Raw genomic sequence first — 25351 nt, 5'->3', positions numbered from 1 at the left:
ACTTTAATGGACAAAACAAACAAAAGCTTAACAACCCCCCAGAAAGGTGGTTTCTTGCTTCAGTCTCATCCATGGATGCTACTGCTGTACCTTAAATACCAAATCCTTTCTTATGGAAATAAAAAATGTGAATTTACTGCAGCAAGATATTCAATATAAATTGATTAAAATAGACATAAGCATTCCCACTCTGCTAAAATTGCCAATATTTCCGTACAAAGTTTCCTTTCTAATGTATAAACAGTCCGGTATATGCCAAAAATAAGGGGGGACAATACTTCCTTTTTTGTACTTACATTGTTACTTCCTATAACTCCCAGCATTTCAATTTCCTTTTACTCTGATTTTTGGATTTGTAAACTCAATAACTTTACTTGCATGATTATAATCATAAACATTTTTTTCTATTCTTTCGAGGCTGGATCGAGTAGAGCTGATTCTCGTAGTCGTCATGGTTACCAAGAAAATCTTTGTCGTCTGGATCATTGCAATGAGTTGCTTTAGTTTGCTTAGATTTGCTGGGTCTAAGGTGGCCAAAGAAGAAGGTGAGTCAAAGTTCAAGATCTGATTTTATATTTGTGGTAGTTTTATTTGGTTGAAGAGATTGTGGGGGAAAATGGGTGTTCTTTTTTAGTATAAATTTTTAGTTCGTGGGACAGGTGAAGGGAAAGTCGAATGAATTTTAAACCCATTGCAGGAACTTATCTATAAACTGGAATCTTATAGGATTTTGCTGCTTTAGATTTCTTGGATTGATTAAAAAATGTCTGAAATGGTACTAACTATTGTTTTGTTGCTTAAATACCCATCTTTCCTGTTCATAATGACAATGAAACTTCAATTATTGGAAAGTTCATCAATAGTTGATCTTTGGCATGAAGTCAAATGATAGTAGACAAGTGTTTGAAATGTGTTGGTTTAAGCAATTTATCGTAATATTTTCCAGCCCTTCTCATCTTATTTATATACTTACAGATTCAAATGCTGGTCTAATTAAGACTAATATGGATATATACTTGGTGTAAATCTTTACACAGCTATTGCATCAAATATATCAAATATAGCCCTATTGTTATTTTTCTTTTATCCAAACTTGCTTTGATCCGAAAAAATGTTTCAAAATTGGGTTGCAGTTTCACTCAAAGTCAACTTCTAAATCTGAAAAGAAATTTTAAACTGCATTGATTTTCTCTTTTACGCTTTCTATGCAAGACTGGTGTGGAAGTTGAATTTATCAATATGTTAACGAATAGAGCTAGCTATGATTATGTTCATTTTTGTGTTCATATATATTGCTGTGATGCTTACGGAACTATGGATGTCTTCTAGTTGATGCTTTGCAAGAGATTGCTACTGCAATGGGCTCCATATACTGAAAATTTAATGGTGATTCCTGTGAAATTGAAAGGGTTGGGGTAACGCTCGTGCCACCAAAGAATTCCAAGCATGAGATCTCTTGTGAATGTGAGGCTGATGGCACTGTTTGTCACGTCGTAAGGATGTATTATTCCTTCATCTTGTTACTTGATAATTTACTTTAATTCTTTAATCTGTTCAAGTGTGATTTTTTCTATATGTCCAATATGTTTATGCATGGTTATTTCTAACCAAAGTGAACCCAAGGGGGTTTGTCAAGGACAGCATTTGAGGGTAGTTATGGCTTTTGCAATCTAAGTAGCTTATATTTGCATCGGTTCTTGTTTTGAGGCGTTATTTCCATATACTATCTGCGTGCCCCTTAATGCAATGACCATGGAAAAGCTATTTCAGTTGTTTATGCATTTCATGGTTTCCTTAGAGGGGCTATTAGGATCAATTATAGTGTCTGTTTCTTTTCGTTTGTTGTTATACTACTATGGCTTTGTCTTATGTATTTTAGAGTGCTGAAGGGCTATAACCTTCTTGGAATACTTCCTCCTCAACTGGTTAAGCTTCCTTACCCTCGAGAAATGTAAGAGCTCTTGAAATGATTTACTATGATGTTTATACTGTACATACTAATTGTAATCTTGACCAACGGTGTTTAACTGCTTCATGTTATCTTACTTTTTGTCGCCGTGATTTTGTGTACAACTACCTTGAAGGGACCATTCCAAGTGAACTCACTTCAATGAATTTGACTTCTATGTAAGTTTTTAGAACTCCTAACATAGTTTTGTTCTCCCACAATATATCAACCTGAATGTTTTTTCGCTTGTCAGGGGAACTTCCGAAGTACCTGGGAAAATTTACCACTCTCACATATTTGTATGTTCTGAACCTTGGTTAATTGTAGTTTTTAGTTAATGTTTTCAGGGTGCTATAATGATTAACTTCCTAGAAAGAAGTTACATTCAAAACCGAAACAGCAAAGTCTGCGTTTTATTGGACGTTGTAGGTGCTAGAAGATTATAGGTTTTTTCATATTCCTTTTTTCACTTGATAGGGAATTTATTAGGGATGTTTGATGCTTTTTTTTATCAGGAATCTCGAAGCAAACCAATTTTCGGGCCCTGTACCGCCTGAACTTGGGGATTTAGTGAACTTGGAAACATTGTAAGGGAAAACTCAGTACCTTCTTCTTCTTCTTTGTTTTCTATTTTACTATTCTTTGAATTTCATGTTTGCCCTCGATTAAATGATTTGTTTTCATGCTCATTGTAATTTCAGGATGCTCTCCTCCAATCAGTTAACCGGGAATTTGCCAGTGACGCTTAGTTTACTAAGAAATCTAACTGACTTGTAAGTTTCTTCAATTTTGCCTGTATTTTAAACCCATCTATCTGGACATGCTCATAGGACCAGCAGCATTTTGTTTACTGCAGTAGGATATATGATAACAATTTCAGTGGAAGGATACCTAGTTTCATTCAGAACTGGGAACTACTCAACAAACTGTAAGTTTGTCAGTTCAAATAAAAATTCAGAACTGATAAAGTCATGGTCTTTATGCTTAAGTAGAAATTTGGGGAGCATTAGGCTTATAATCAAGGAATATATCCCTATGCCAAAGGTTGCTTAGAAAGTAATAAGCAAGCACTTGGGAGACAAATTTGGAATGTTAGTAATAATGGTACATATATATTAAACTAGAAGGGGCGTGGTCTAAAATATCTTGAGAACGCAAAATACCAGGCAGTTCTAGAATTGATAACATGTCTGGTTTCTCTGTTTTTTGGTCTTAATTGTTGACTAGATTGCTTCAATTTTTAACTGAGGAAGATTGCTTTAAGTATGCATGTGAAAGAAAAGTTCATGACTTACTTCCCATTACTTTTCTTGGACTTAATATTCTGGAGTACAGTTCTCTATTATTTATTTAGTTAAAATCTGCCTCAAGAACCTTCTTGAGTAGATTTTCTATCACCAAGTTATTGGCTTCTATGAACTCATATTTTTTTTTATTCAAATAGCAAGTTTCTACCTTATTGATGGAAACTGCTAGTTTTAAAATTATATTCGATTATTTTGGTTAATTTATCTCACTATTGTAACAGGGATCTTAGTTCAACAATTTAGTTGGGGAAATCCCGAGCAGTGCAGATCGTCTAAGATTTGTGTAAGTATAAATTTGCATTTGTGCCAGGTTTTATTGTGCCAGGTTTTAGCTTTCTTTTGGATTTCATTGCTGAAAGAGATTGTTCTAAGATTCTGAATAAGCGTTTGGAATTTATTTATTGTAGAAGCTAGAAAATATAGGTGTATGCGTACAAATAGAAACTTACATCCATGGTTTTAGGGTTATGAGCAATCTTATCTGAGATTTAATGTTAAAGTTGTCCAGTTTCGAGTCACTTAAAAACTGGCATTGATACATGAAATCTGAATTTTAATTTAAAGTTGATTCTTATCTGTTATCCTGATTGATACGACATACTGACCATCTGGAGCGGGTTTTTATTAGCTTTTTAAGTGGCAACTTTCTAATTGGAGATGTGCCGGATTCTATACTGAAGCAAGGAACTAGCATGTATGTTTCTGCCTGTGACACTACTTATCATCACATTTCCATTTATTCCCTTGTCTAAGGGAATTGCTTTTAACAACCAAAATAGAAAAAGGATAGAAAGAAGAATCTCTGAATAATCAAATAGTGCTATTTAAGTTCATTCTCATCTTCGCTTCGGAAATTTATACTGATTCTCGATACTTGGATGCAGTGATCTTTCATACAATGACTTCAACAGCAAGGCCCTGGGAACCTGTTTGTCAAGATAACATGTCAGACTCAGACTACCTTTGTTTTAGTCTTGCCTTCGTACTTTCATCTTTGATATGATGTGGAGCTAACAAATATTTCATCATCTTTATTTTTCCTTAGGAATCTGAACTTGAACTTGTTTCATAGTTCTTCATCAAGGAACAACATGTAAGAGTTATCTTTCCGTTTTTCTTAGTTTTTCCTTCAGGTGTTTGGTGGCTTCGTATGGAAGAAGAGCATTGTGTGTTTTACTGCACAAACATTGTACTAACGATTTTCAGTTCTAAATTTCTGTAACAGGATGGGTTCTCTTCCATGCAAGAAGTCTTTCACTTGTCCTCGATGTAAGTTGTCTCCTTCATGAGTCGGAATATGTGAACTGCCAGTACTTTTAGTCCGCTCAACCTTTTCCTTCATTGGATTGACCACTTGCATTTTAGCATTTTACCTAGATTTCTTTCATATGAAGCGAATCAGTGCTAAAATGATTAGTTTTATCCCTCTCCGCTTTTCTAATCTCATTTTAAAAATATAGATTTACAAAAAATGTATATCACTTAGCTTATTTCTTTAACACTAATTATTCTCTTCTGAGCAGATTCAAATTGTTTACATGTTAACTGCGGTGGAAAGGACATACGGATCAAGGAAAATAAAGCAAATGTATTGTATGAAGGAGAGAGCTCCGATAATGCTCACTTATTTCCATTATTGTTTAGTGAATGGAAATTACACCATAACTTTCAATTTTGCAGAGATACAGTTCAGTAGTGATGAAACTTATAACAGCCTCGGTAGGCGCATATTTGATGTCTATGTTCAGGTGTTTAGTTAAGCATGCTTTTGAAGATTACATTCTTTTTTCTCTTAAGTTGGGTACATTAATCTCCATTGTCACAGGAAAAGTTAGCGTGGAAAGACTTCAACATTGAATCAGAGGTGATGGGAGCGCTAAAACCTTTGTTTAAACAAGTTCCAAATGTAAGTGTGACGAATAATTTCCTGGAGATTCGGTTCTGCTGGGCCGGAAAAGGAACAACGAGGATTCCTGAAAGAAGTGTGTATGGGCCACTTGTAAATGCTATTTCTGTAGTTTCTGGTATGCTATCTGCTAGTCCTCCATTCCCTGGAAAACATATAAATGAACACAAATTCTCTTTAAAAGATCTCTGCTAGGCCTTTTTTATTCTTTCTTATTGATGAACATTGTTGCGTTGGACAGATTCTAAACCTTGCTTGAATAGAAGACGCAATATATCCGTGTATATCGCTGGCTTTGGGGTTCTAGGATCATGCCTTGGCCTCCTCGTAGTGGGACTTCTATGGTGGAAAGGCCACTTGCTTGGGAAATATTGGCGGAAAGGACGTACATCCTCTAATTCGGTTGGTGATGTGTTACTTGTAAATCAAATCGTATGTCTCTTTTCTATAATTACTAGTATAAAAGAATACAACAAATATAAGAGTAAAATCTGATTTAATTTTTTCTTAAACTACCATATCAAATTAAATAAAAAAATTAATATGAAATATTTATTAAAATTTAATATGATTGAATGATCGCTTGTAGTCGATGCTCATTTTAGTTACAGTACTTGGAGTTCGGGACATGATTTATTTTTCTAGTTTAAGGAATCATGAAACAAGCACATACATATTTGGCTCTTTTTTGGACAGGTACCAAAGAAGACATGCCAGCAGGTACTCTCACTTTGAAACAGATTAAAGTTGCTACCGTGACTTCGATCCTGCTTACAAGATCGGAGAAGGTGGTTTCGATCCTGTTTACAAGGTGCCTCGCTTAATGCTATATGAAGATCCTGTTATTAATATTTCTTATTTTACTCAATATCTGAGAACCTAATAAAGTTTGGGGGTTCAGGGTCAGTTACCTGACGGTACCAAGATTGCAGTAAAGCAGCTCTCCTCTAACTCACGGCAAGGGAATCGTGAATTTCTGAACGAGATTGGGATGATATCTTGTTTACAACACCCAAATCTTGTCGAGCTCCACGGATTTTGTGTTGAAGGGGATCAATTGCTTCTAGTGTATGAGTACATGGAAAACAATAGCCTCGCTCGTGCATTGTTCGGCGAGTCTTGCATCATGCACTCATCCTTTCTTGTTTCATTCTTTGTAATGTTAAAAGATCAAGTCATGATCAACTGATGTCAATTGTCATGTTTCTCATGGATAAAATTTAACATGCTTCCTTGACGTAATAAGCAGGTTCAGAATGCAATCAGCTTGAACTAGACTAGCTTACAAGCCTTGAGATATGTATCGGTATAGCTAAAGGTCTGGCTTTTCTGCATGAAGAATCAAGACTCAACATTATTCACAAAGAAATTAAAGCTACTAACGTGCTTCTCGATGGTGACAAACCCTAAAATATCCGACTTTGGATTGGCTAGGCTCGATGAAGAGGAGAAGACCCATGTCACCACCCGAGTTGCTGGAACCATATGAGTTCCTTACCTTTTTAATAACCAACGAACTTCAATATTTTATCTCTACTTTCGCACATACATAAAGAGCATGCTTTGCTTAACACATCACCATTTTAATGCGCAGAGGATATATGGCACCAGAATATGCATTATGGGGCCACCTGACACATAAAGCAGATGTTTACAGTTTCGGAGTTCTAACAATGGAACTCGTTAGTGGGAAGAATACAAATAACTTATGCCAAGTGAAGAGTTTGTCTGTCTCTTAATTGGGTACTTGTCGTCTTTCTTCTTTATCGGACCACTTTCTGTACTAGTTTGCAGATTTCTCTATATCGAAATATGACTATATATATCTATATATGAATCTGTATTGTAGGCATGCCATTTGTGGAAATCGGGAAACTTGACAGCTCTTCTTGATGAGAGGTTAAGATCCAACGTAAAAAACGAAGAAGTCGGACTCATGGTGAAAGTAGCTCTGTTGTGTACAAATGCATCTGTATCACTTCGGCCTACGATGTCCAAGGTGGTAATCATGCTTGAAGGGCAAACAAGTGTTCCCGATTCGATACCTGAACCAGGCAGCTATACTGAAGATTTAAGGTTCAAGGCCATGGGAGATCTTTGCCGACACAAGGAAGATCAAAGTTCGAGTGCAAGCCAAACCCAAAATTCAATTACTGTTCATTCCTTCTACTCTTCATCTACATCCTACAACTGTTAGATCATAAACTTGATCCATCATGAGAGTCTAAACTCAAACCCAAACTAAATTAACTTTATCCATCATGGGAGCCTAAACCCAAACCCAAACTAAATTGATGTCATTGCTTACATCAATTAGATGAAGATGTCATTGCTTACATCAATTTAGTTAGGTGAGAGTTAGGTATTTGTAGACTTTAATGGTTTAAATTATTTTATTTGTGTGGTGTAAGATTATTCTTGAGTAGTATAAATACACCTCCCCATTTTAGTTTAAGCATCAAGAAAAATTAAAAGCTTCTAAGTGAGTGAAGAAGCAAAGTCTTATAAGAGTAAGTTGTAGTTTTTGTTTTTGAGTGAGAGTGCTCTTGTAATATTTGTTTGAGTTTCAATAAAAGTTGTCTGTGTGAGTGTTTTATTTCCAACAAAGTGGTATCAGAGATAGTTAGAAAGATTGAAGGTCTCGACGAGAAAAATCCGCCGCCGCCAAAATTTTCTCAATCTGAGTTCTGACGCACCACCACGCATCACCGGAAGACTGCTGCCAGAAAATCGAGTTGACTCACCGAGTTGGAGCCCTTGACCGAGTTGTCCAAGTCCCTTCCAAGGTTTTTCGGCGTTCCGGATTCATCCGTGCAATTGGATTTTGCAAATTCTCATTATATTGAGAGATATGACAAATAGTATAGCACCATTCCAAGTTCCGACACTCAACAACAACAACTACGACAATTGGAGTATCAAAATGAAGGCACTTCTTGGATCACAAGATGTGTGAGATATCATAGAGAAATGCTATAACTACCCTACGGATGATGATGCTTTTGCTACTCTTACACCAGATCAAAAGACAACTTTGAAGGATTCAAGAAAGAGAGACAAGAAAGCTCTCTACCTCATCTATCAAGCATTAGATGATGATGGTTTTGAAAAGATTTCGAGTGCAAGCTCTAGCAAGGAAGCGTGGGAGAAGCTGCAAACCTCTTATAAAGGATCCGAGCAAGTGAAGAAGGTCGTCTCCAAACATTAAGAGGTAAATTTGAATCCTTACACATGAAATCATCCGAGTCTATTTTAAATTATTTCTCAAGAGTAGTAGCTATTTCTAATCAATTAAAAAGAAATGGTGAAAAGTTGGAAGATGTGAGGATAATAGAGAAGATACTCCGTTCGTTGGATCCTAAATTTGAGCACATAGTCGTGACGATTGAATAAATTAAAGACTTGAAAGAAATGACGATCGAGCAACTCCAAGGATCATTGCAAGCATACAAAGAGAAGCATAAGAAGAAGCATGGGTTTACTGAGCAACTCCTCAAGCTGCAACTCAAGGATATGCATGAAAGTCAATGCAATGATAGAAACCAACGTGGCCAAGGCAGAGGCCATAGACGAGGTGGAAGTCGAGTCGTGGACGAGGCTAGAATTACAACAACAACAATTCCAACAACAACTATGAGAAAGGAGAAAGCTCAACACGAGGCCGTGGAAGAATCAATCCGAACTCAAAGTATGACAAATCTCAAGTTCGATTTTATAATTGTCAGAAGTTTGTGCATTATGCTTCAGAAATGTAGATCTCCCAACAACAAAATTGAGGAGAATGTCAACTATGTGGAGGAAAAGACAGATGGCAAAGAAACTCTTCTTCTAGCACGAAAGAAAATTGATGGTGGCCAAGCAAATTCCTGGTATCTTGACAGTGGTGCAAGCAATCACATGTGTGGAAGGAAAGACATGTTCGTGGAGCTAGACGAGTCAGTAAGTGGAAATGTTTCGTTTGGAGATGATTCCACAATACCAGTGAAAGGAAGAGGTAACATCCTTATCCGTTTGAAAAATGGGAGACATCAATTTATTTCAAATGTCTACTATGCGTCCAATATGAAAAGTAACATCTTAAGTTTAGGGCAACTGGTAGAGAAAGGTTATGATATTCATATGAATAATTATAATCTTTCTATAAAAGATGATAAGAATAACTCCATTGCTAAAGTGTCGATGTCAAAGAATAGAATGTTCTTGATTAACATACAAAATGATGTTACAAAGTGTCTGAAAGCTTGCTACAAAGATGCATCATGGCTTTAGCATCTCAATTTTGAAGGTCTAGAGCTATTATCTAAGAAGGAGATGGTGAAGGGACTACCTCGCATCAACCATCCTGACCAGCTTTGTGAAGGGTGTCTAGTCGGGAAACAATTCAGGAAAAGCTTTCCAAAAGAGTCAGAGACAAGAGCCAATAAGCCACTTGAGCCCATCCATACCGATGTGTGTGGACCGATCAAGCCAAGCTCTCTCGGTAACAGTAACTATTTTCTTCTCTTCATTGATGATTTTTCAAGAAAAACCTGGGTATATTTCTTGAAACAAATGTCAGAAGTTTTCGAAGTCTTCAAGAAGTTCAAAGCAGCAGTGGAGAGAGAAAGTGGTAGAAAGATCAAAGCCATGAGATCCGACCGAGGAGGAGAATTTACTTCCGGGGAGTTTCAAGAGTTTTGTGAAGCAAATGGAATTCATCGACCAATGACAGTTCCTAGATCCCCCAGCAAAATGGTGTAGTAGAAAGAAAGAACAGAACAATCCTCGACATGGCACGAAGCATGCTCAAAAGCAAGAAACTACCCAATGAATTTTGGGCGGAAGCAGCAGCGTGTGTAGTCTACTTGTCAAACCGATCTCCAACAAGAAGTGTATGGGGAAAGACACCGCAAGAGGCATGGAGTGGAAGAAAGCCTGGCATTTCCCACTTGAGAACCTTTGGAAGTATAGCCCATGTTCACGTACCAGACGAGAGAAGAACGAAGCTTGATGATAAAAGCGAGAGTTTTATCTTTATCGGCTATGATACTAATTCGAAAGGCTACAAGCTGTACAATCCAGACAATAAGAAGTTTGTGATTAGTCGAGATGTGGTCTTCAACAAAGAAGGAGGATAGGATTTTAACTCTCATGTAGATGACTTCAATTTCTTTCCTCAGTTTGAAGAAGATGAGTAGACAATGAGGGAACAACTAGGTGAACCTCAACAAGAGCTTGAAACTCCACCCACTTTACCAACATCAACCACTCAAGGAGACTCATCACCTTCGTCATCGTCAAGTGGAAGTCAAAGTGAAAGAGTTTTGCAACGTACAAGAAGCCTTAGAGATCTCTATGAGGTAACTGAATGACAAGATATTCTTACATTATTTTGTTTGTTTGCCGATTGTGAACCAGTGAGCTTTCAAGAAGCGGTACAAGAAAAGAAATGGAGAGATGCGATGGACAAGAAATCAAGGCCATCGAGAAGAATGACACATAGGAACTTACCTCATTTCCCAAGAGACATAAGGCGATAGGTGTCAAATGGGTGTACAAAACAAAGCAAAACGCTAAAGGAGAGATTGAAAGGCACAAGGCGAGGCTAGTTTCTAAAGGCTATAGTCAAAAGGCTGTAATTGACTATGATGAGGTATTTGCTCCTGTTGCTCGATTGGAGACTATCAGACTAATCATTTCTTTGGCAGCTCAAAACAAGTGGAAGATACAGCAAATGGTTGTAAAGTTTGCCTTACTAAATGGAGTTCTTGAAGAGGAAGTCTACATTCAGCAACCATCAGGCTACGAAGTCAAAGGGCACGAAGACAAGGTGTTGAAGTTGAAGAAGGCTCTTTACGGGCTAAAACAAGCACCAAGGGCATGAAATAGCCGAATCGACAAGTACTTCCAAGAAAATGGCTTCAACAAGTGTCCTTACGAGCACGCTCTATATATCAAGATCAAAGATGGAGATATTTTGATTGTGTGCCTCTACGTGGATGATTTGATCTTCACCGGAAGTGACCCAAGCTTGTTTAATGAATTCAAGGATGTGATGATGAAGGAATTTGAGATGACAGACATGGGACTCATGGCATACTATTTTGGCATTGAAGTTAAGCAACAAAAGGATGGAATTTTCATTTCACAGGAAAGCTATGCAAAGGAGATCCTGAAGAAGTTCAAGATGGAGAACTGTAAGCCAATAAGCACACCGACAGAATACGGGATCAAGATGTCCAAACATGAAGAAGGCGAAAGTATAGATCCAACATTCTTCAAAAGTTTGGTGGGAAGTCTACGCTATCTAACTTGCACGAGGCCTGATATTCTTCACGCAGTTGGATTGATTAGTCGTTATATGGAATCTCCAACAACCACCCATTTTAAAGCCGCAAAGAGAATTCTTCGCTATCTGAAAGATACAATTGACTTTGGCTTGTTCTATTCAGTTTCTAATCATTACAAGCTTGTTGGATATAGCGACGGTGATTGGGGTGGAGACATAGATAATCGAAGGAGCACTACTAGATTCGTATTTTTCATGGGAATACTGCTTTCACATGGATGTCAAAGAAACAACTGATTGTCAAATTGTCCACTTGTGAAGCGGAATATGTTGTTCCTACCTCATGCGTTTGTCATGCAATTTGGCTTAGAAATCTATTGAAGGAGATATGTTTGATACAAGAAGAGTCTACCAAGGTTTTTGTCGACAACAAGTCAGCCATTGCCTTAGCAAAGAATCCAGTATTCCATGATCGAAGCAAGCACATCGATATTCGCTACCACTATATAAGGGAGTGTGTTGCAAAAAACGATGTGGAAGTTGAATACGTGAAGTCACAAGATCAAGTTGCCGATATTTTTACCAAGCCACTGACGAGCGAAGACTTCATAAGATTAATGAACTTACTAGGAATCACAAGATCAAGTTTAAGGGGGGGGGTGTTGGATCATAAACTTGATCCATTATGGGAGCCTAAACCCAAACCCAAACTAAGTTGATGTCATTGCTTACATCAATTAAATGAAGATGTCATTGCTTACATCAATTTAGTTATGCGAAAGTTAGGTATTTGTAGACTTTAATGGTTTAAATTATTTTATTTGTGTGGTGTAGGATTGTTCTTGAGTAGTATAAATATCCCTCCCCATTTTAGTTTAAGCATCAAGAAAAATTAAGAGTTTCTAAGTGAGTGAAGAAGCAAAGTCTTATAAGAGAGAGTTGTAGTTTTTGTTTTTGAGTGAGAGTGCTTTTGTAATATTTGTTTGAGTTTCAATAAAAGTTGTTTGAGTTTCAATAAAAGTTGTTTGTGTGAGTGTTTTATTTCCAACAACAACTCCAATGAAATCAAACTAGATTCAAGATTTGATTCATAGTAGGGACCCACTCCTTTCCAGTTGCATGTTAGTTGAATTACTTTTCTCACCGAGAGCTACCTGGATTTACAGGTCTGTTGACTGCAACAGTCCGGCAGCCCTTGGAAATGTAAATAGTCCCATATTTTTAGCATCACGTTTTGAATATGATTGGTTTAACATAAATTTGTGTTTCGGTTGACAAATTAGATCCTTGTAATGTTCTTATTTTAATTTCTTTTTCCCCATCAATGAACATTAATATTGTAGTTGGCTTTCCTGGAAACTAGTCACTAGAAATGTAAGGAATCATGCTGTGAGTCAAAAGAAGAAATTTCAGGGAAATTCATTTCTGCATTCCTTTTTTTTAACCTACTGCAAAAGATTCCATTGATTTGAAAATTGAAGTTAGATTTTTTCTGGGGCCCCATAATGATCAAATCAATGAAATTTTGTATGTGAGAATGGATATACACTGAGGATGGATGTAGGATTTTATATAGAAATAAAATAATATATAAATGGTTAAAATTAAATACAGTATCTTGGGTCTGCAGTACATGCTGTTCATGAGATTGCTGCACATCTTGGAAAGGATTAGAATTTCAGCGACAAACCTTGTTGTAAAAATCAATAAAGGTTAGGTGTTTTATCCTTCACCTCCACCAAATGTGCTGCCGGCGGCCATTAACAACTCTACCAGATCACTTGCAAAAGCTTCTTCCCCATGGTGAGTGTCATATTCATGGCATTATCATATAGGCACACGGTAATGACTGGGAAAAGGCATTCAATTATTTGTGACAGTACCCCACCAGGACAGTGCCTTAAAGTAGATATTAACTTTCGTTATGTCTGTAGTACTATTTTCCCACTTGACTCAAGTTGACCATAAAAAATAAAAATAAAAAAATGCTACGTTTTAGAGCCTCATTGTCCACATACACACCCTCAATAATGGAACCTATGATTGTTCTTGAAACTCAGATAAGAAGGATATAGCAAAGAAAGTTGAGCATCTAAAACCAGGGAAAGAAGAAGAAGAAGAAGAAGAAGAAGGGAAGAATCACTAGCTTTCAAACCAGTTATATCTTCGGCTTCTTTCTACTTGTCGTCTTCATGACATCGAAGAACAAAGTTGAATCTCAAGTGGAGCTTTCTCATTTAGTCAGTTAATGTGCTTGTTTCTCTTTCACCGGATATCGCTTTCTCCCTGCAATTTTCAACGTTATCCAATTTAGTAAAACTAAGGATCTCATTTATTATAAAATTTTTATCCACAAACATTTTAGAATTATGTGCCTATAACAACTCGAAAACCATATAAAAGTTAAAAAGGAATTTTTATGTTACAATAAAGTGTATTTACCTCATGTTAGGTCAATCAAAAAGAATATCATTGATTAATTATGTTCTAATGGGATTTAATCAACTATTCATTATCAAAATAACTAACACTATACGATGATAAATGTGTCGTCTGAAACTGTTATTTTACAACCATAATACTTATAATTATCACAAACAACACGTGTTATTGCCACATTCAAGATAAAAGTAACGTAATAATAAACGCATCTACAATCGTAATTTAAATCCTAATTCCAATTCATCTTCTCTATTCTTTAACTATTTTTTTTTATAAAAATTGTAGTATCTTATTTATTCGTCAATATCTCCGTATTTTAGTAACACGAATCAATTAGTATGCTGTATCTTGAAAGCTCATTCCCAAACTTTCCCTCCTCGAAGAGATGAAGGGGTGCTTTGAATTAAGGCTTCACCTTTCTAATTGCAACAAGGCTTGTTTGCTAAATAATGGGGTTTTCCTTTTCACCATGCAGTACAAGCTCTTCATGCGATAGCAGCAGAACTTGGAAAGGAAGACTGGAATTTCAGTGAGAACCCTTGCAATAATAAGTCGAGCTGGTATACGCCTCCACTGCCACCCAACGTTCCTCAGCCAAGGGTGATGAAGAACAGCAGTGTCACCTGCAATTGCATCTTAAATGGTGGTCAATGCCATATTTATACCATGTATGTCTTCAATGATCGTACTACGAAAAAAAAACCTTATTTCATTTTCCTCGAATGTAGCTTTGCTTTTATATATTCGGAGATTTTGACCAGCTGAAATTGGAAATGTATCTAATAAGCTTTGATATTCTTATGAACAGCCGTCTCACAGAGCAGGATTTAAGTGGTGTTCTTCCACGCTCACTCGCGAAGCTACCCTACCTCAAAGACATGTAAGAGAGTAACCAAGGTTACAATCACGGATTTAAACTGCAGTTGTGGTCGGGTTGCGTTCGTTTAATGTGATTGCGGACATAACGGGTGCTGTTGCGAGTATCACGGCGGCAGCTTTATTGCTATTGATATACTTTGCTTTTTAGAATGAGATTTTGGTTTTCGGTTCATGTAATGTAAAACTCCCTTTTGTTCCTTTTAGTGTGCTCTTTAGGAACTTTCTCTCTGGTACAATACCTCGTGAATGGGCTACTATGAAACTGGAATTCGTGTAACATACTCATTGAATGTAGATTATGGTTAGAAAGTGTAGAGAACCAAACCAGCTTTGACTCGAAAGGTTTACGGTTTTATCCCACAAAAGCTTTTTTTGTTGGAAAAAACCCTGAAGTTTTCGGACAAAATGGACAAGGATGGGTGTGGCCTCCATAGAAATTGGCTGCCGAACTTTGAACTGAATGTGCATGAATTTATTTCAGGTCTATTTCTCAGAACCGCTTATCCTGGCCAGTTCCAAGCTATTTGGGGAACATTGCAACTCTTAGAGTTTTGTATAGTCTATCTTTCGTACTTATCTTTCTCTTTGTTATTTCCCTTGTTCTTGCATATAATTTTGAGGTTTCTCATGGTATTATGTTTCAGGAGTCTTGAAGACAACCTGTTTTCTGGAACTATTCCCCCCGAGCTGGGGAAACTGGTTAACATGGAAACTCTGTCAGTCTTTCACTTGTTACATATTCATAAATGATTAATTTCGTGTAACCAGGAAAGCGTTGACCGAGTTAAGGATGGACTAATCTTCTTATTTGGTAAATGCAGCATTCTTAATCCTATCTATCTCACAGGAGAGTTGCCTCCGGCCCTTGCCAATTTGGTCAGAATGAAGTGTTGACGAAAACGTGTAAATAAAACGAAAGAACACGAGAATTTTACGAGGTTCGGCAATGTGTTTACGTCCTCGGTGCCTAGGCGGCGCTAGAATTTTATTCAATGATATTTTAGGTCTAGGTTACATCTCTATTTATAATAGAAAACCCTGGTACATAATTACAAAATCAACCCTGTACCGTACCGCGGGGCTACGCCCCCGCACCCCAACCCACATAATTTGTAACCCCACAACAAGACTTTCTTTGTAATGACAGTTGATGTTCGCTTCGCTCACTCCGCTCCATCTCCTGTCCTCTTTACTAGTATATTTATGAGCCATACCTAACATTAAGGAATTGTAAGTGGTTTTTAGAATCATCCATGATTATAATCTTATGAATGTATAATTTGCCAAGTACTATTAATTTAAATATCGGGTTTTCTTTCAGTCGGATTAGCAGTAATAACTTCACTGGAAAGTTACCCAACATTTTTCAAAGTTGGAAGCAACTCCAGATATTGTAAGCTTCATTCTGTTTCTATTACATGTTGAGAGTCTTTCATTGAGAAATTTCCAATTTTAGTTGTTACACTGACAGAGAGATTCAAGCCAGTGGGTTTGAAGGGCCGATTCCTTCCAACTTAAGTCTGTTGAATAGCTTAGTTGAAATGTGAGTTTTTCATTTTGATACCTTCTAGTACTTTTGGACATAATATTTGCAGCAGTGTCATGTTCTTTCAAAGTTCATATAACAAATTCTTTATGTTGCAATCTTCTTCAGAAGAATCAGCGATTTACATGGAGAGGGTTCAAGATTTCCAAACCTACATAACATGAAAAACTTAAGCAGATTGTAAGTAATTCCTTCTTTTGGGAAATTCTTCATGGTCATATTGATCTCCACTGTCGGTAAATTGTGCTCAAATAAGGAGATTTTAATTGCAGGATGTTGAGGAGCTGCAATATATCTGGATCAATCCCACCATATATATGGGAAATGCCATTGCAAACCATGTAATTACTATTTTGATTGATTTCAATTTTCATTCGTTACCTGCCTATATTTAGACATTGAAATATCATTTTTCATTCTTGTGAGTTTTAATAAGCATTATCGAACTTAAAGCTTTAGAGCTTGGAGGATATATAAAAAATTTAACTTGCTCTCTACAATAATTGCAGTAATGTCCTCATTAGCTGCTATTAGAGAACTACAGAAATATGTATATTATGATTTAGTTTAGTGCTTTCTAGTAACTACACCCTTTGTTACAGCACTCATCTACATATTTCATAGATATCAGTTTGTTGAGTAAACCATCATCTGCAGATTTTATCTTGGCAGTGATGAAATACCTGCTGACGCTTGTTTTTCTCCAGAGATCTAAGCTTCAACGGTAACCGTTGACCGATGAAACTACAAGGTTATTTGTGGGCAAGAGCTTGCGGTTTTGTTTTGTTGATGCACTTGTCTAGAACTTACTGAAGCTCTTGGGGCTGCAAAAACACGTCCTCGAGTCTTGGCTTAGAGTTTCAGGAGCCTACCACGAAGCCAAAAGAGAGAGAGGTTTTCAAAGAAGAAAGAAGAATTGTTTGTAAAAGATGGCAGGGAAGAAGAGAACCGAATATTTGTCGGAGGATTATCATGGGATGTCACCGAGACACAGCTTCAGCATGCATTTAGTCAGTTCGGAAAAATTATTGAATCTCAGATCATGGTGCACAGAGATACAGGGCGATCTCATGGATTTGGATTTATTACATTTTCAGATCGCCGGTCCATGGATGAAGCTATCAGGGAGATGTATACGTGAGACTTGGGAGATCATACAATCTCGGTGAATAAGGCTCAACCCAAGATAAGTAAAGATCTTGATCATGGCTATAGAGGAAGTTACTCATCAAGTCGTAGGGATCGCTATGCAGGTGGAGACAGTCCTGTTGCGCATGATGAATGCTTCAATTGTGGGCGATTCGGGCATTGGGTCCGTGATTGTCCTCCAGATGGTGGTGGCCGAGGTGGGAGTGGTGCCATGTTCTCTTCACGTTCAAGATACAGAGGCGTTGCCATTGATGCCTGTGGTGATCATTTCAGAGATCGTGATCGGTACATAGATGACCGTTATGATGACAGACGCTTTGGTGATAGGGGCCGTTTTGACAGAAGGGATGATAGATATGGGAGCCGTGATCGTTTCATCCGCGACAGGTTTATAAGGAGATCCCGAATGGACTTTCCGTCAGGGAATAAGGAGACTTTTATTGGCAGCAAAAAGGTGGTTAATAAATCTAGGCCTGAATGTATTCCTCCTTCTCAACCAAGGAATTATGGGAATGAAAATCTATCTTTAGTAGAGGTATCAACATCTTAACTTGCCGAAGATGTTGTCCACGTTAGAACCACAAAGGGGTGTTCTGGTAACAAGTCTGGTGAAAAAGTAAAAATTAGGAGAATCAATTTTAATAATTGGCGGAAGAAAGGTCATACAAATGTTAGGAATGGGTACAGAAGTGGATGCTTCACGTTATTAATTGAAAACTTACCAGAGAAGATCCATTGGAAGAGACTTGGATCTTTATTCTGTAATCACGGTCATGTAGTTGATGCCTTCATTCCTAACAAAAGAAATTCCATAGGGGTTTATTTTGGGTTCATTCGCTTCGTAACAATTGAAGAAGCAAGGAAATCGATATAAAAAATGAATGGTTCTCATATTTACGGCAGCAAAATTAGTGTCTCTTTGGCCAAATATAATCCTCGACAGTCTTATTGGAGAAAGTCCTCGACAGTTGTTCAACGTAAGTCTGGGATGAAAGTTGTTTCGAGGATTAAACACTGTGAAGTTGAGGGTGTTGTGGACGATGACAAACTTCACGTGCTGAGTAACTGTCTGGTGGGTTGGTGCAAGAACTTTACCAAAATCGGTAATCTTGCTAGCCAAATGCAAGCCAAAAGACTTGCTGGTTTCACGTTAATGAGAGCTGCTGGAAATGTAGTTCTAATAGTTTTTGAAGACTCTGCTTCGTTGAGAGTTGTGAAGAATGAAAAATTAGAGACTCTTGCAAAATGATTTTCCAGAGTGGAAGCTTGGTCAGAGAGTTTGGTGGTGGAGTGTCGTCGAGTGTGATTAGTTTGCAAAGGGATTCCTTTTCACGCTTGGAATTGGGAAACTTTCAAAAACATTACAGCTAAGTGAGAAAATTATTAGTGTAATACCCTAATTTTTTCCGGGCCATTTAAATTTACTTGATGATTAACGAGAATTGATTTGAAGGTGTTTGTGATCGATGAGGAATTAATTCAAGTGATGAATCGTGGAAGCTTGAATTTGGGTTAATATGGAAATTGAGACTTTGGCTTTAATTGGATTGATATTGTATACGTTTCATTTTTTAAACCGATATATAAATTAAAAGTCATTCCAAAACTCAAATTAAGTGTTCAAAGTCCTTTTACAAACTCAAATTAATTATAGAGCCCAACAGCAACATCAAAATCGGAGCCCAAGAATAGGCCCAAGTCCGACCCATTGGGAGCACCAACCCGACCCGAGCTCCCCCACGTGGAGCGCCCAATAGCAACTCGTGAACCACGTCCTGCCAGCACTACAACCGAGCAGACAAGGCTCGGCTCCCAGCTGTGACCGAGCAGCATCCCACGTGAAGCCTGCTTGCCCGGACATCACCCTGCCAGCACTCTGACCGAGCAGCTCGGTTCCCCATCACCCGTGCCCTGCTGCTCCTGCTCCACTGCCCAGTCCATCTCATGCCCATACCATGCACAAATGAAGGAAGACACCAAAAACAATTAGCAGAAGAGATCACGGGGGAACAAAAAACCAACGGAGAAATCAACGAGGGAGGAACCAGAAATAAAACACACACACACACGAGAGAGCTATGATGGAGGAAAATACGAACAGGGGAGTCTAGGGATGGCATGATAAAGAAAAAGAAGGGGGCAACCATTAAAACAAAAAAAGAAAAAAAATCAGAAAACAGAGAGCACAGTGAACACCCACAACATGGGGGCTCGGTTCAGCAATAGGGGAGGGACGAGAATATTTCCAACAATTACAAGAGGTTCATGAACAACACGAACACAGGGAACGACAAAACCAGAAATCAACCAAAAAATAGAGCAGCTTAGGGAGGAGGTTTCGAGTCTTTATCTTGGAAAAACATTGTAACAACAAGGGAGATTCAAAAAAGCAATGTAACGGGGTCCTTCTCCAATCTGGGTTGAATGAATGAAAAGCTATGTATCGTCTGTTCTTTTTCCATTTGGATTAAATAAAAATGCAATATTTTCCAGATTTGGTTACCAAAATAGAGTAGAGAGAGAGAGACGCCCGTTTTACCTCGGCGGTTCATCGTGACTGTCTGGAGCTCGTCTTCAATGATCAATAAGAGCATTTGAACCAAGAACACCACAACAAGGAGTAAATCGAGGGCTTTTCCAACCCAAATCAAAAGAAAAGAAAAACGAAAGAGTGAAAAGAGAAAGGATATTACCTTTCCCGTATGAAGAGCTTTGTCACCATTTTGGGGTGTCCCGACTCCTTTGAGTTGACAACGGTAAGGCTTCAATTTCTAGTTTATTTTCATGGTTGGTTTGAGGTTAATCTTCAAAAGGGGTTAGGGTTCTCTGTAAGGCTCGGGTAGGGGGTTGTGAAGGGTCTCGGCGAGAGAGGAGATTGAGGTGTTGAGTTTGGTTTTGGCCTAGTTTCCAGGGCCACCATCGTTGGTGGCCTACCGTCGGCGTAGGGCGATCCCTTGTGGCTCTCGGTCGAACCAGAGAGAAGTGAGGGAGAGTTTCGGCTGTGAGAAGAATAAAATGAATTTAGGGTTAAATTTTAACCTAAAATGTCATATATATATAAGATTACTAAAACGGTGTCGTATGGATGTTTAGGGTTCCTATTTTGCGCGTGGTTATGTACTACTTAAGCCATTCAACTTTTTAATTTCATGTATTTTGGTCCATAAATCGTGCTTCCGCGTTTCTGATTTTGCATCTGTTTTGCGCGTATTTAATTTCAGTCCCAAGTGGTAGTGTTATTTAGTTTTTGTTATTTTAGACATTTAACCTCTGAATTGTGGCATGGTTCATTTTAGTCCTTGATTCGAACGTTCCTGTGTTTTTAATTTAGTTTCTTTATTTTAAGTGCGTTTAATTTTGGTCCCAAGTGTTAGTGTATTTGCATCTGTGTTGTTTTAAACATTTGACCTTCACATCTTTGCATGTTGTATTTTAGTCATGGGTGGTAATGTGCTTAGTTTCTATTTTTTTTAGACATTTGGCTTTGAATGTTTGGCATGTTTCATTTTAGCCCTATGTTATGTTAAATTTATTTTCGTGTTGTTTTTACATGGGATGTGCAGTTTGGAGTAACTTTAATTTTGATCCTATATATCACTTCGGTTGTGTTAAGCTTGCAATCCCTGGAAATGAAGATTTTATGAAAAAGAGCCTGTTGTTTTCTTTCTTTATGTTTTACCCCCTTGTTTAATATTTTGTATGTTTGTAGGCTTAATTTAGATTTATTTCGAGTGTATGCATGTGTATATTATTTTGAGCATGTTGTTAGTACATATTTGTTTAGTTGTAATTTTTTAAGCATGTTATCCTCATATGCAACTTGATTTAACCTAATCATATTCGGATTAAGGGTAATACTCTTTTAATTAAAAACTATAGAAATGGCTTCTCTTAACTTACTAGAGGGTCGTTTTGACGATTTTAAATTAAAAGTGTATCCCAACAGTGTCACCAAAAGAATTGATTAATCACTTTAAAATTTGGGAATGAAAGAAAAAGAAATATTCAGCTATTTAAATTATTTGAGAAAAGATCGTTAGAACTCACCTAAAGATCTGGTCTCGATATTTTTAAATAATCGAATATCCTTTATCTTTCTAATGACTTGGTAATTTTAAATTAACCTATTTTGTGGCTTTTGAATGTTATAAAATTTGTATTTTGTTGTTTTGAGGGATCATAAATTAAATTAAAGATGAACTTGTAAATTTCGTTGCAAAGACATTAATTAATCGACTAGGTACTGATTTAGGGCGTTGTGGGGTGCTAATCCTTCCCCACACGTAATCGAATCCCGAACTTGGATTTTGGTAACGTAGACCGTAAATTTATCGTTTTAATTAAAATTAATTTTTATTTAAAATGACAACGTTTTTGGGTGTCCAATCACATCCTAATCAAATATTGGTGGCGACTCCTCGAACCACATGTTTTTATCTTTAAGGAATTTCCAAATTTTTGAAACGAGAGGTTTTATATAATCGCAATGTTTTTAATTAAACTTTAATCGTAAGCGAATAATTAAAAAAGACGCGGTTTTCAAAATCTCGCCCCGCACCGGTTAAAAATCGTTTCGACAGCTTGGCGATTCCACTGGGGACCTTTTTTAGAAAGTCAGGCCGATAGTCGATTAATTAATTGTCTTTACAAACGAAAGTTATAAGTTCGTTCTAATTTGGTTTTTGATCCCTTGTTTGTTTTAAATTTCTTGTTTGCATTTAGTTGGTTATTTGGTTAACGAATAAATAGTTGTACTAACGTGTGATTTGCGTGTTTCAGTTTTCTGACTTTAGTTTGTTGATTTCCTTGGATCGAGGCAAAGATTATGGGTTTCCCCTTACTTTCGCTATAACATTTCGATATTTAGAGCCTTCTTACTATGCTCTGTCCCGTTAGGTAAGGGTGAATGCTACGCTTACGTGAGAAAAATTATTTTTCTCCTCATGGGCTTTAGCAATTAACCTCTGGGGTACATGCCTTATGTTTACGAGTGAAACATTGAGTTTTCTCACATGGACATAGGGAAGTGTATCCTCTCGAATTGAACTTGATCTGTTTTAAGCCTATAATGGGTGAGGATCGAGGGTCTGTCAAGCTCAATGGGGCACCAGCAAAGGACAATTCAAGGACCCTTTTAGTGATACCAAAACTCTGCCCGTCTTATGTTGAATCCCTGTCTGCAGACTCGAAGGGGAAACTCATTCTAACTTTTTCCTCAAATTTATTTTTGCAAGAAGTATGAGAACTATAAAAGCATGTGGTTAGGTTTTATATTTTTGCACAAAGCATGTGAATTAGATACCATGCGGTTAGGATTTTTTGTGAATGATAAAGCATGTGGGTAGATATCATGTTAGGTATGATTTACTAAAGCATGATTGGGTAGCCAGCATGTGAGGGTAGATTTTATTTGACGTTTACGGTATCCACTATCTTGTTGTTTATCTTATGTGCACTAACATGTTTTTGTTCTATGCCTATTTTATTGTGATTTTATTGCATTTGCATCCTCATGTCCTCGAGGGGTGTTAATTCACAAGTGATTGACTAACAAGAAGGCTGACCATATTGAGGCAAGAAATTCTCTACCATGTAGTCAAAAATGGGAGATCTAGAGATGTTCAAACGATCCATGAAGAAGGACACCCGATGAATGAGGAGATCTGAAGCTGGTTGAAGAAAAGGTGCAAAGACTAGGATGTTGACTCAAGGGATAGATACAGTCATACCAAGGACGAGAAGACCCTTCATAAAGACATGAAGACCACTTTGCATTTGAGGTAAGAATGGAGATTTCAAGATTCAATTTAGAGACATCCGACATCATCAAAGGTGATAAGATACGCCAATAATTTTGGAGGTGCAATATCAGATCCCATGAAGAGTACAATTCAAGGAAATGAAGAGATGAAGAATCACAGTTGTATTTTGACTACATGATGTACTTACTGAATTCTTGTTGTCTAAGTGAACGGTTGTTCTATAAGTGGTCACTTTCGGAATTAACACCTCGCATTTGCATTTGCATTTGCATTTGCATTTGCATTTGCATTTGCATTTGCATTTGCATTTGCATTCTTATTTTTACATTTGATTATTTATTTATTTTGATATTGTTACTCTTTGTCATTTTGTTATCTTATTTGTACTAACTTGTTTTTATGTGGTTTTTCTTTTTGCCTGCATTGCATGATCATGACATAATTAAAAGGTGTTGATTTGTGAGTGGTCATCAGAGTAGAAGGTTTTCATGATGGACAAGGGGTTTCATGATCAAGCAGACTATAATACAACTAAGAAATGGCATCCTAAGAAGGCTTCGAGGATAATCGAGAGGTCTGCACCTGAAGATCACATGGCAGACGAGGAGAAAAAGGAGATAAGAGAATTGAAAGAGCAGATGTCGAAGATGATGGATATAATAGATGCTTTTGATAGAGGAAGAGAGACCTCTACAAAAGAAAATAGAGAGCTCAATGAGAACGATCTTGAGGTGTCAAATATGCAAGAGACTACCTTATAGCTTACGGATTCTAGCCAGTATGAGAAGCCACACTCAATCATTGTTCGTATCAATAAGCTGTTTGGAAATGCCAAAGAGATAATGGCAACTTTAGAAATTCAGAATGATGAAAAGAAGCCATGCAGTCAGAACACGGTGGTATTTGGTAGTCTACTCCAGACATCGGGGGAAGTAAAACTTGAAACTGCAGTTCAACCCAAGCCGAAAGGTGGTTCTTATTTTGATTCTATCCCAATATCATATAAGGAGTTGTATGATACACTGTTAGAATCCCGAGAAGTAGCTCCGCATTATGTGAAGCCTTTGCAGCCTCCGTATCCAAAATATTATGACATAAATGTTCGTTGTGAATATCATGCTGGGGTTCAAGGACATTCCATTGAGAATTACACCACCTTCAAACATCGAGTCCAACATCTTCTGGATCATGGAGTATTAGAATTTGAATCAGAAGGATAACACACTTCAGTAGTAGTTTATCCTGTTGAGTCGGATCCTAAAGTGTTCAAAGGTAAGGGTATCAGTGAAGACATCCAAGAAGAAGATAGTTTGCCAAGATATGAAGCTCAGATTCATCATTTAAGGAGCAAAAATGATAGATTGAGCAGAGAGATGGAAGTTATGCGGGATAGTTTTCAAAGGATCAGACACACCTTTAAATTTGCCGGCATAGGAAATGTCTCAAAGGAGTGGATAGCAGGAGTCGCTAAATTGAAGAATGATGTTGAACAGTGGAGAAAGAATTGCAAGGTGCATGAAGGCCGAGCGAATAAGTTTTCTTATGAATTACAGATTGCAGAGAAAAGACGCGATACATCTATCAATGATTTGGTTAGATATCAAGCCAAAAATCAAACGTTGAATTTGGTCGTAGCTAACATGGAAATCTCACATCAACACCACAAGCAGGAGAGTGAAGCTGAGCTAGAAGCCACTAAAGCTAAGAACAAGAAGTTGATAAAGATGGTGGATGATTGTAGTAATCTTATACAAGAGTTTCATAACCACAACGACTTTCTTACAAGGAAAAATCAACAACAGTGTTTGCAGCTACGAGAATCGGCACTCAAGATAGAGAAGAGTGACAATGTCATGAAAGAGGTTATGACCCAAGCAAGCAATGTGGCTCACAAATGGGTTGATTTAGCTGGCTTTGCAAGAGAATTAAAGCAGATTGACAACTCAACCCCCGAGCATGAGTGGAAGTTACTTTGGTTTTTGAAGGAGATAGAAAAGCTAGGAGCGAAAGCTGTCTGTTATCTGTAAAAGTTTGTTTGATGTACCAAAACCTTTGTGTTCAATGAAAGTTGTTTTAAGATGGTCACTCTAAAATGACACCTTTTGTATTTGCATTTAGCATTTGCATTTGCATTGCATGTTTTT

At 37.4% G+C, this 25351-nt stretch overlaps 1 protein-coding gene, 1 long non-coding RNA gene and 2 pseudogenes across 5 annotated transcripts; all 4 read left to right on the top strand.

The window, feature by feature from the left end:
* The first annotated feature begins 295 nt into the window (after positions 1–295).
* LOC120189118 lies at positions 296–1951 on the top strand. The gene is made up of 3 exons (XR_005522476.1): positions 296–545; positions 1330–1501; positions 1880–1951. It is a non-coding gene; the product is annotated as an uncharacterized LOC120189118 (long non-coding RNA).
* Positions 1952–2182: 231 nt separating this feature from the next.
* Positions 2183–12781, top strand: LOC120189772 (annotated as a pseudogene).
* A 1491-nt stretch (positions 12782–14272) lies between these two features.
* On the top strand, positions 14273–16733 carry LOC120189083 (probable leucine-rich repeat receptor-like serine/threonine-protein kinase At3g14840). Of its 4 annotated transcripts, XR_005522475.1 has the most exons (10): positions 14320–14539; positions 14680–14751; positions 14955–15023; positions 15232–15303; positions 15395–15466; positions 15572–15639; positions 16072–16143; positions 16222–16293; positions 16405–16476; positions 16569–16722. XR_005522475.1 is itself a non-coding variant. In XM_039192420.1 (9 exons), the coding sequence occupies exons 1-8, from the start codon at positions 14475–14477 to the stop codon at positions 16453–16455; spliced, it is 597 nt and encodes a 198-aa protein (XP_039048351.1). In that variant the 5' UTR covers positions 14318–14474; the 3' UTR covers positions 16456–16476; positions 16569–16730. The 4 variants fall into 4 exon arrangements, 3 of the variants coding, with proteins under 3 accessions (XP_039048358.1, XP_039048351.1, XP_039048365.1); XM_039192420.1 differs by lacking the exon at positions 16222–16293 and having other exon boundaries at positions 14318–14539; positions 16349–16476; positions 16569–16730; XM_039192427.1 differs by lacking the exons at positions 14955–15023; positions 16222–16293 and having other exon boundaries at positions 14273–14539; positions 16349–16476; positions 16569–16733.
* A 74-nt stretch (positions 16734–16807) lies between these two features.
* Positions 16808–17995, top strand: LOC120189763 (annotated as a pseudogene).
* Positions 17996–25351: the final 7356 nt, after the last annotated feature.

The sequence above is a fragment of the Hibiscus syriacus genome, unplaced genomic scaffold (assembly GCF_006381635.1).
Source record: "Hibiscus syriacus cultivar Baekdansim isolate YM2019G1 unplaced genomic scaffold, ASM638163v2 tig00004072_pilon, whole genome shotgun sequence".
NCBI classification, from domain to species: domain Eukaryota; kingdom Viridiplantae; phylum Streptophyta; class Magnoliopsida; order Malvales; family Malvaceae; genus Hibiscus; species Hibiscus syriacus.
The sequence above is the reverse complement of the archived record's forward strand: the minus strand, read 5'-3'. Positions and strand labels throughout refer to the sequence as shown.

What these genes read in the sequence shown, in the direction of transcription:
- LOC120189083 (XM_039192420.1), top strand. Translation starts at nt 14,475, where the DNA reads ATGAAGAACAGCAGTGTCACCTGCAATTGCATCTTAAATGGTGGTCAA. An exon ending in CTACCCTACCTCAAAGACAT is followed by an intron (nt 14,752 to 14,954) that starts GTAAGAGAGTAA and finishes TGTTCCTTTTAG; the next exon opens with TGTGCTCTTTAGGAACTTTC. An exon ending in ACTATGAAACTGGAATTCGT is followed by an intron (nt 15,024 to 15,231) that starts GTAACATACTCA and finishes AATTTATTTCAG; the next exon opens with GTCTATTTCTCAGAACCGCT.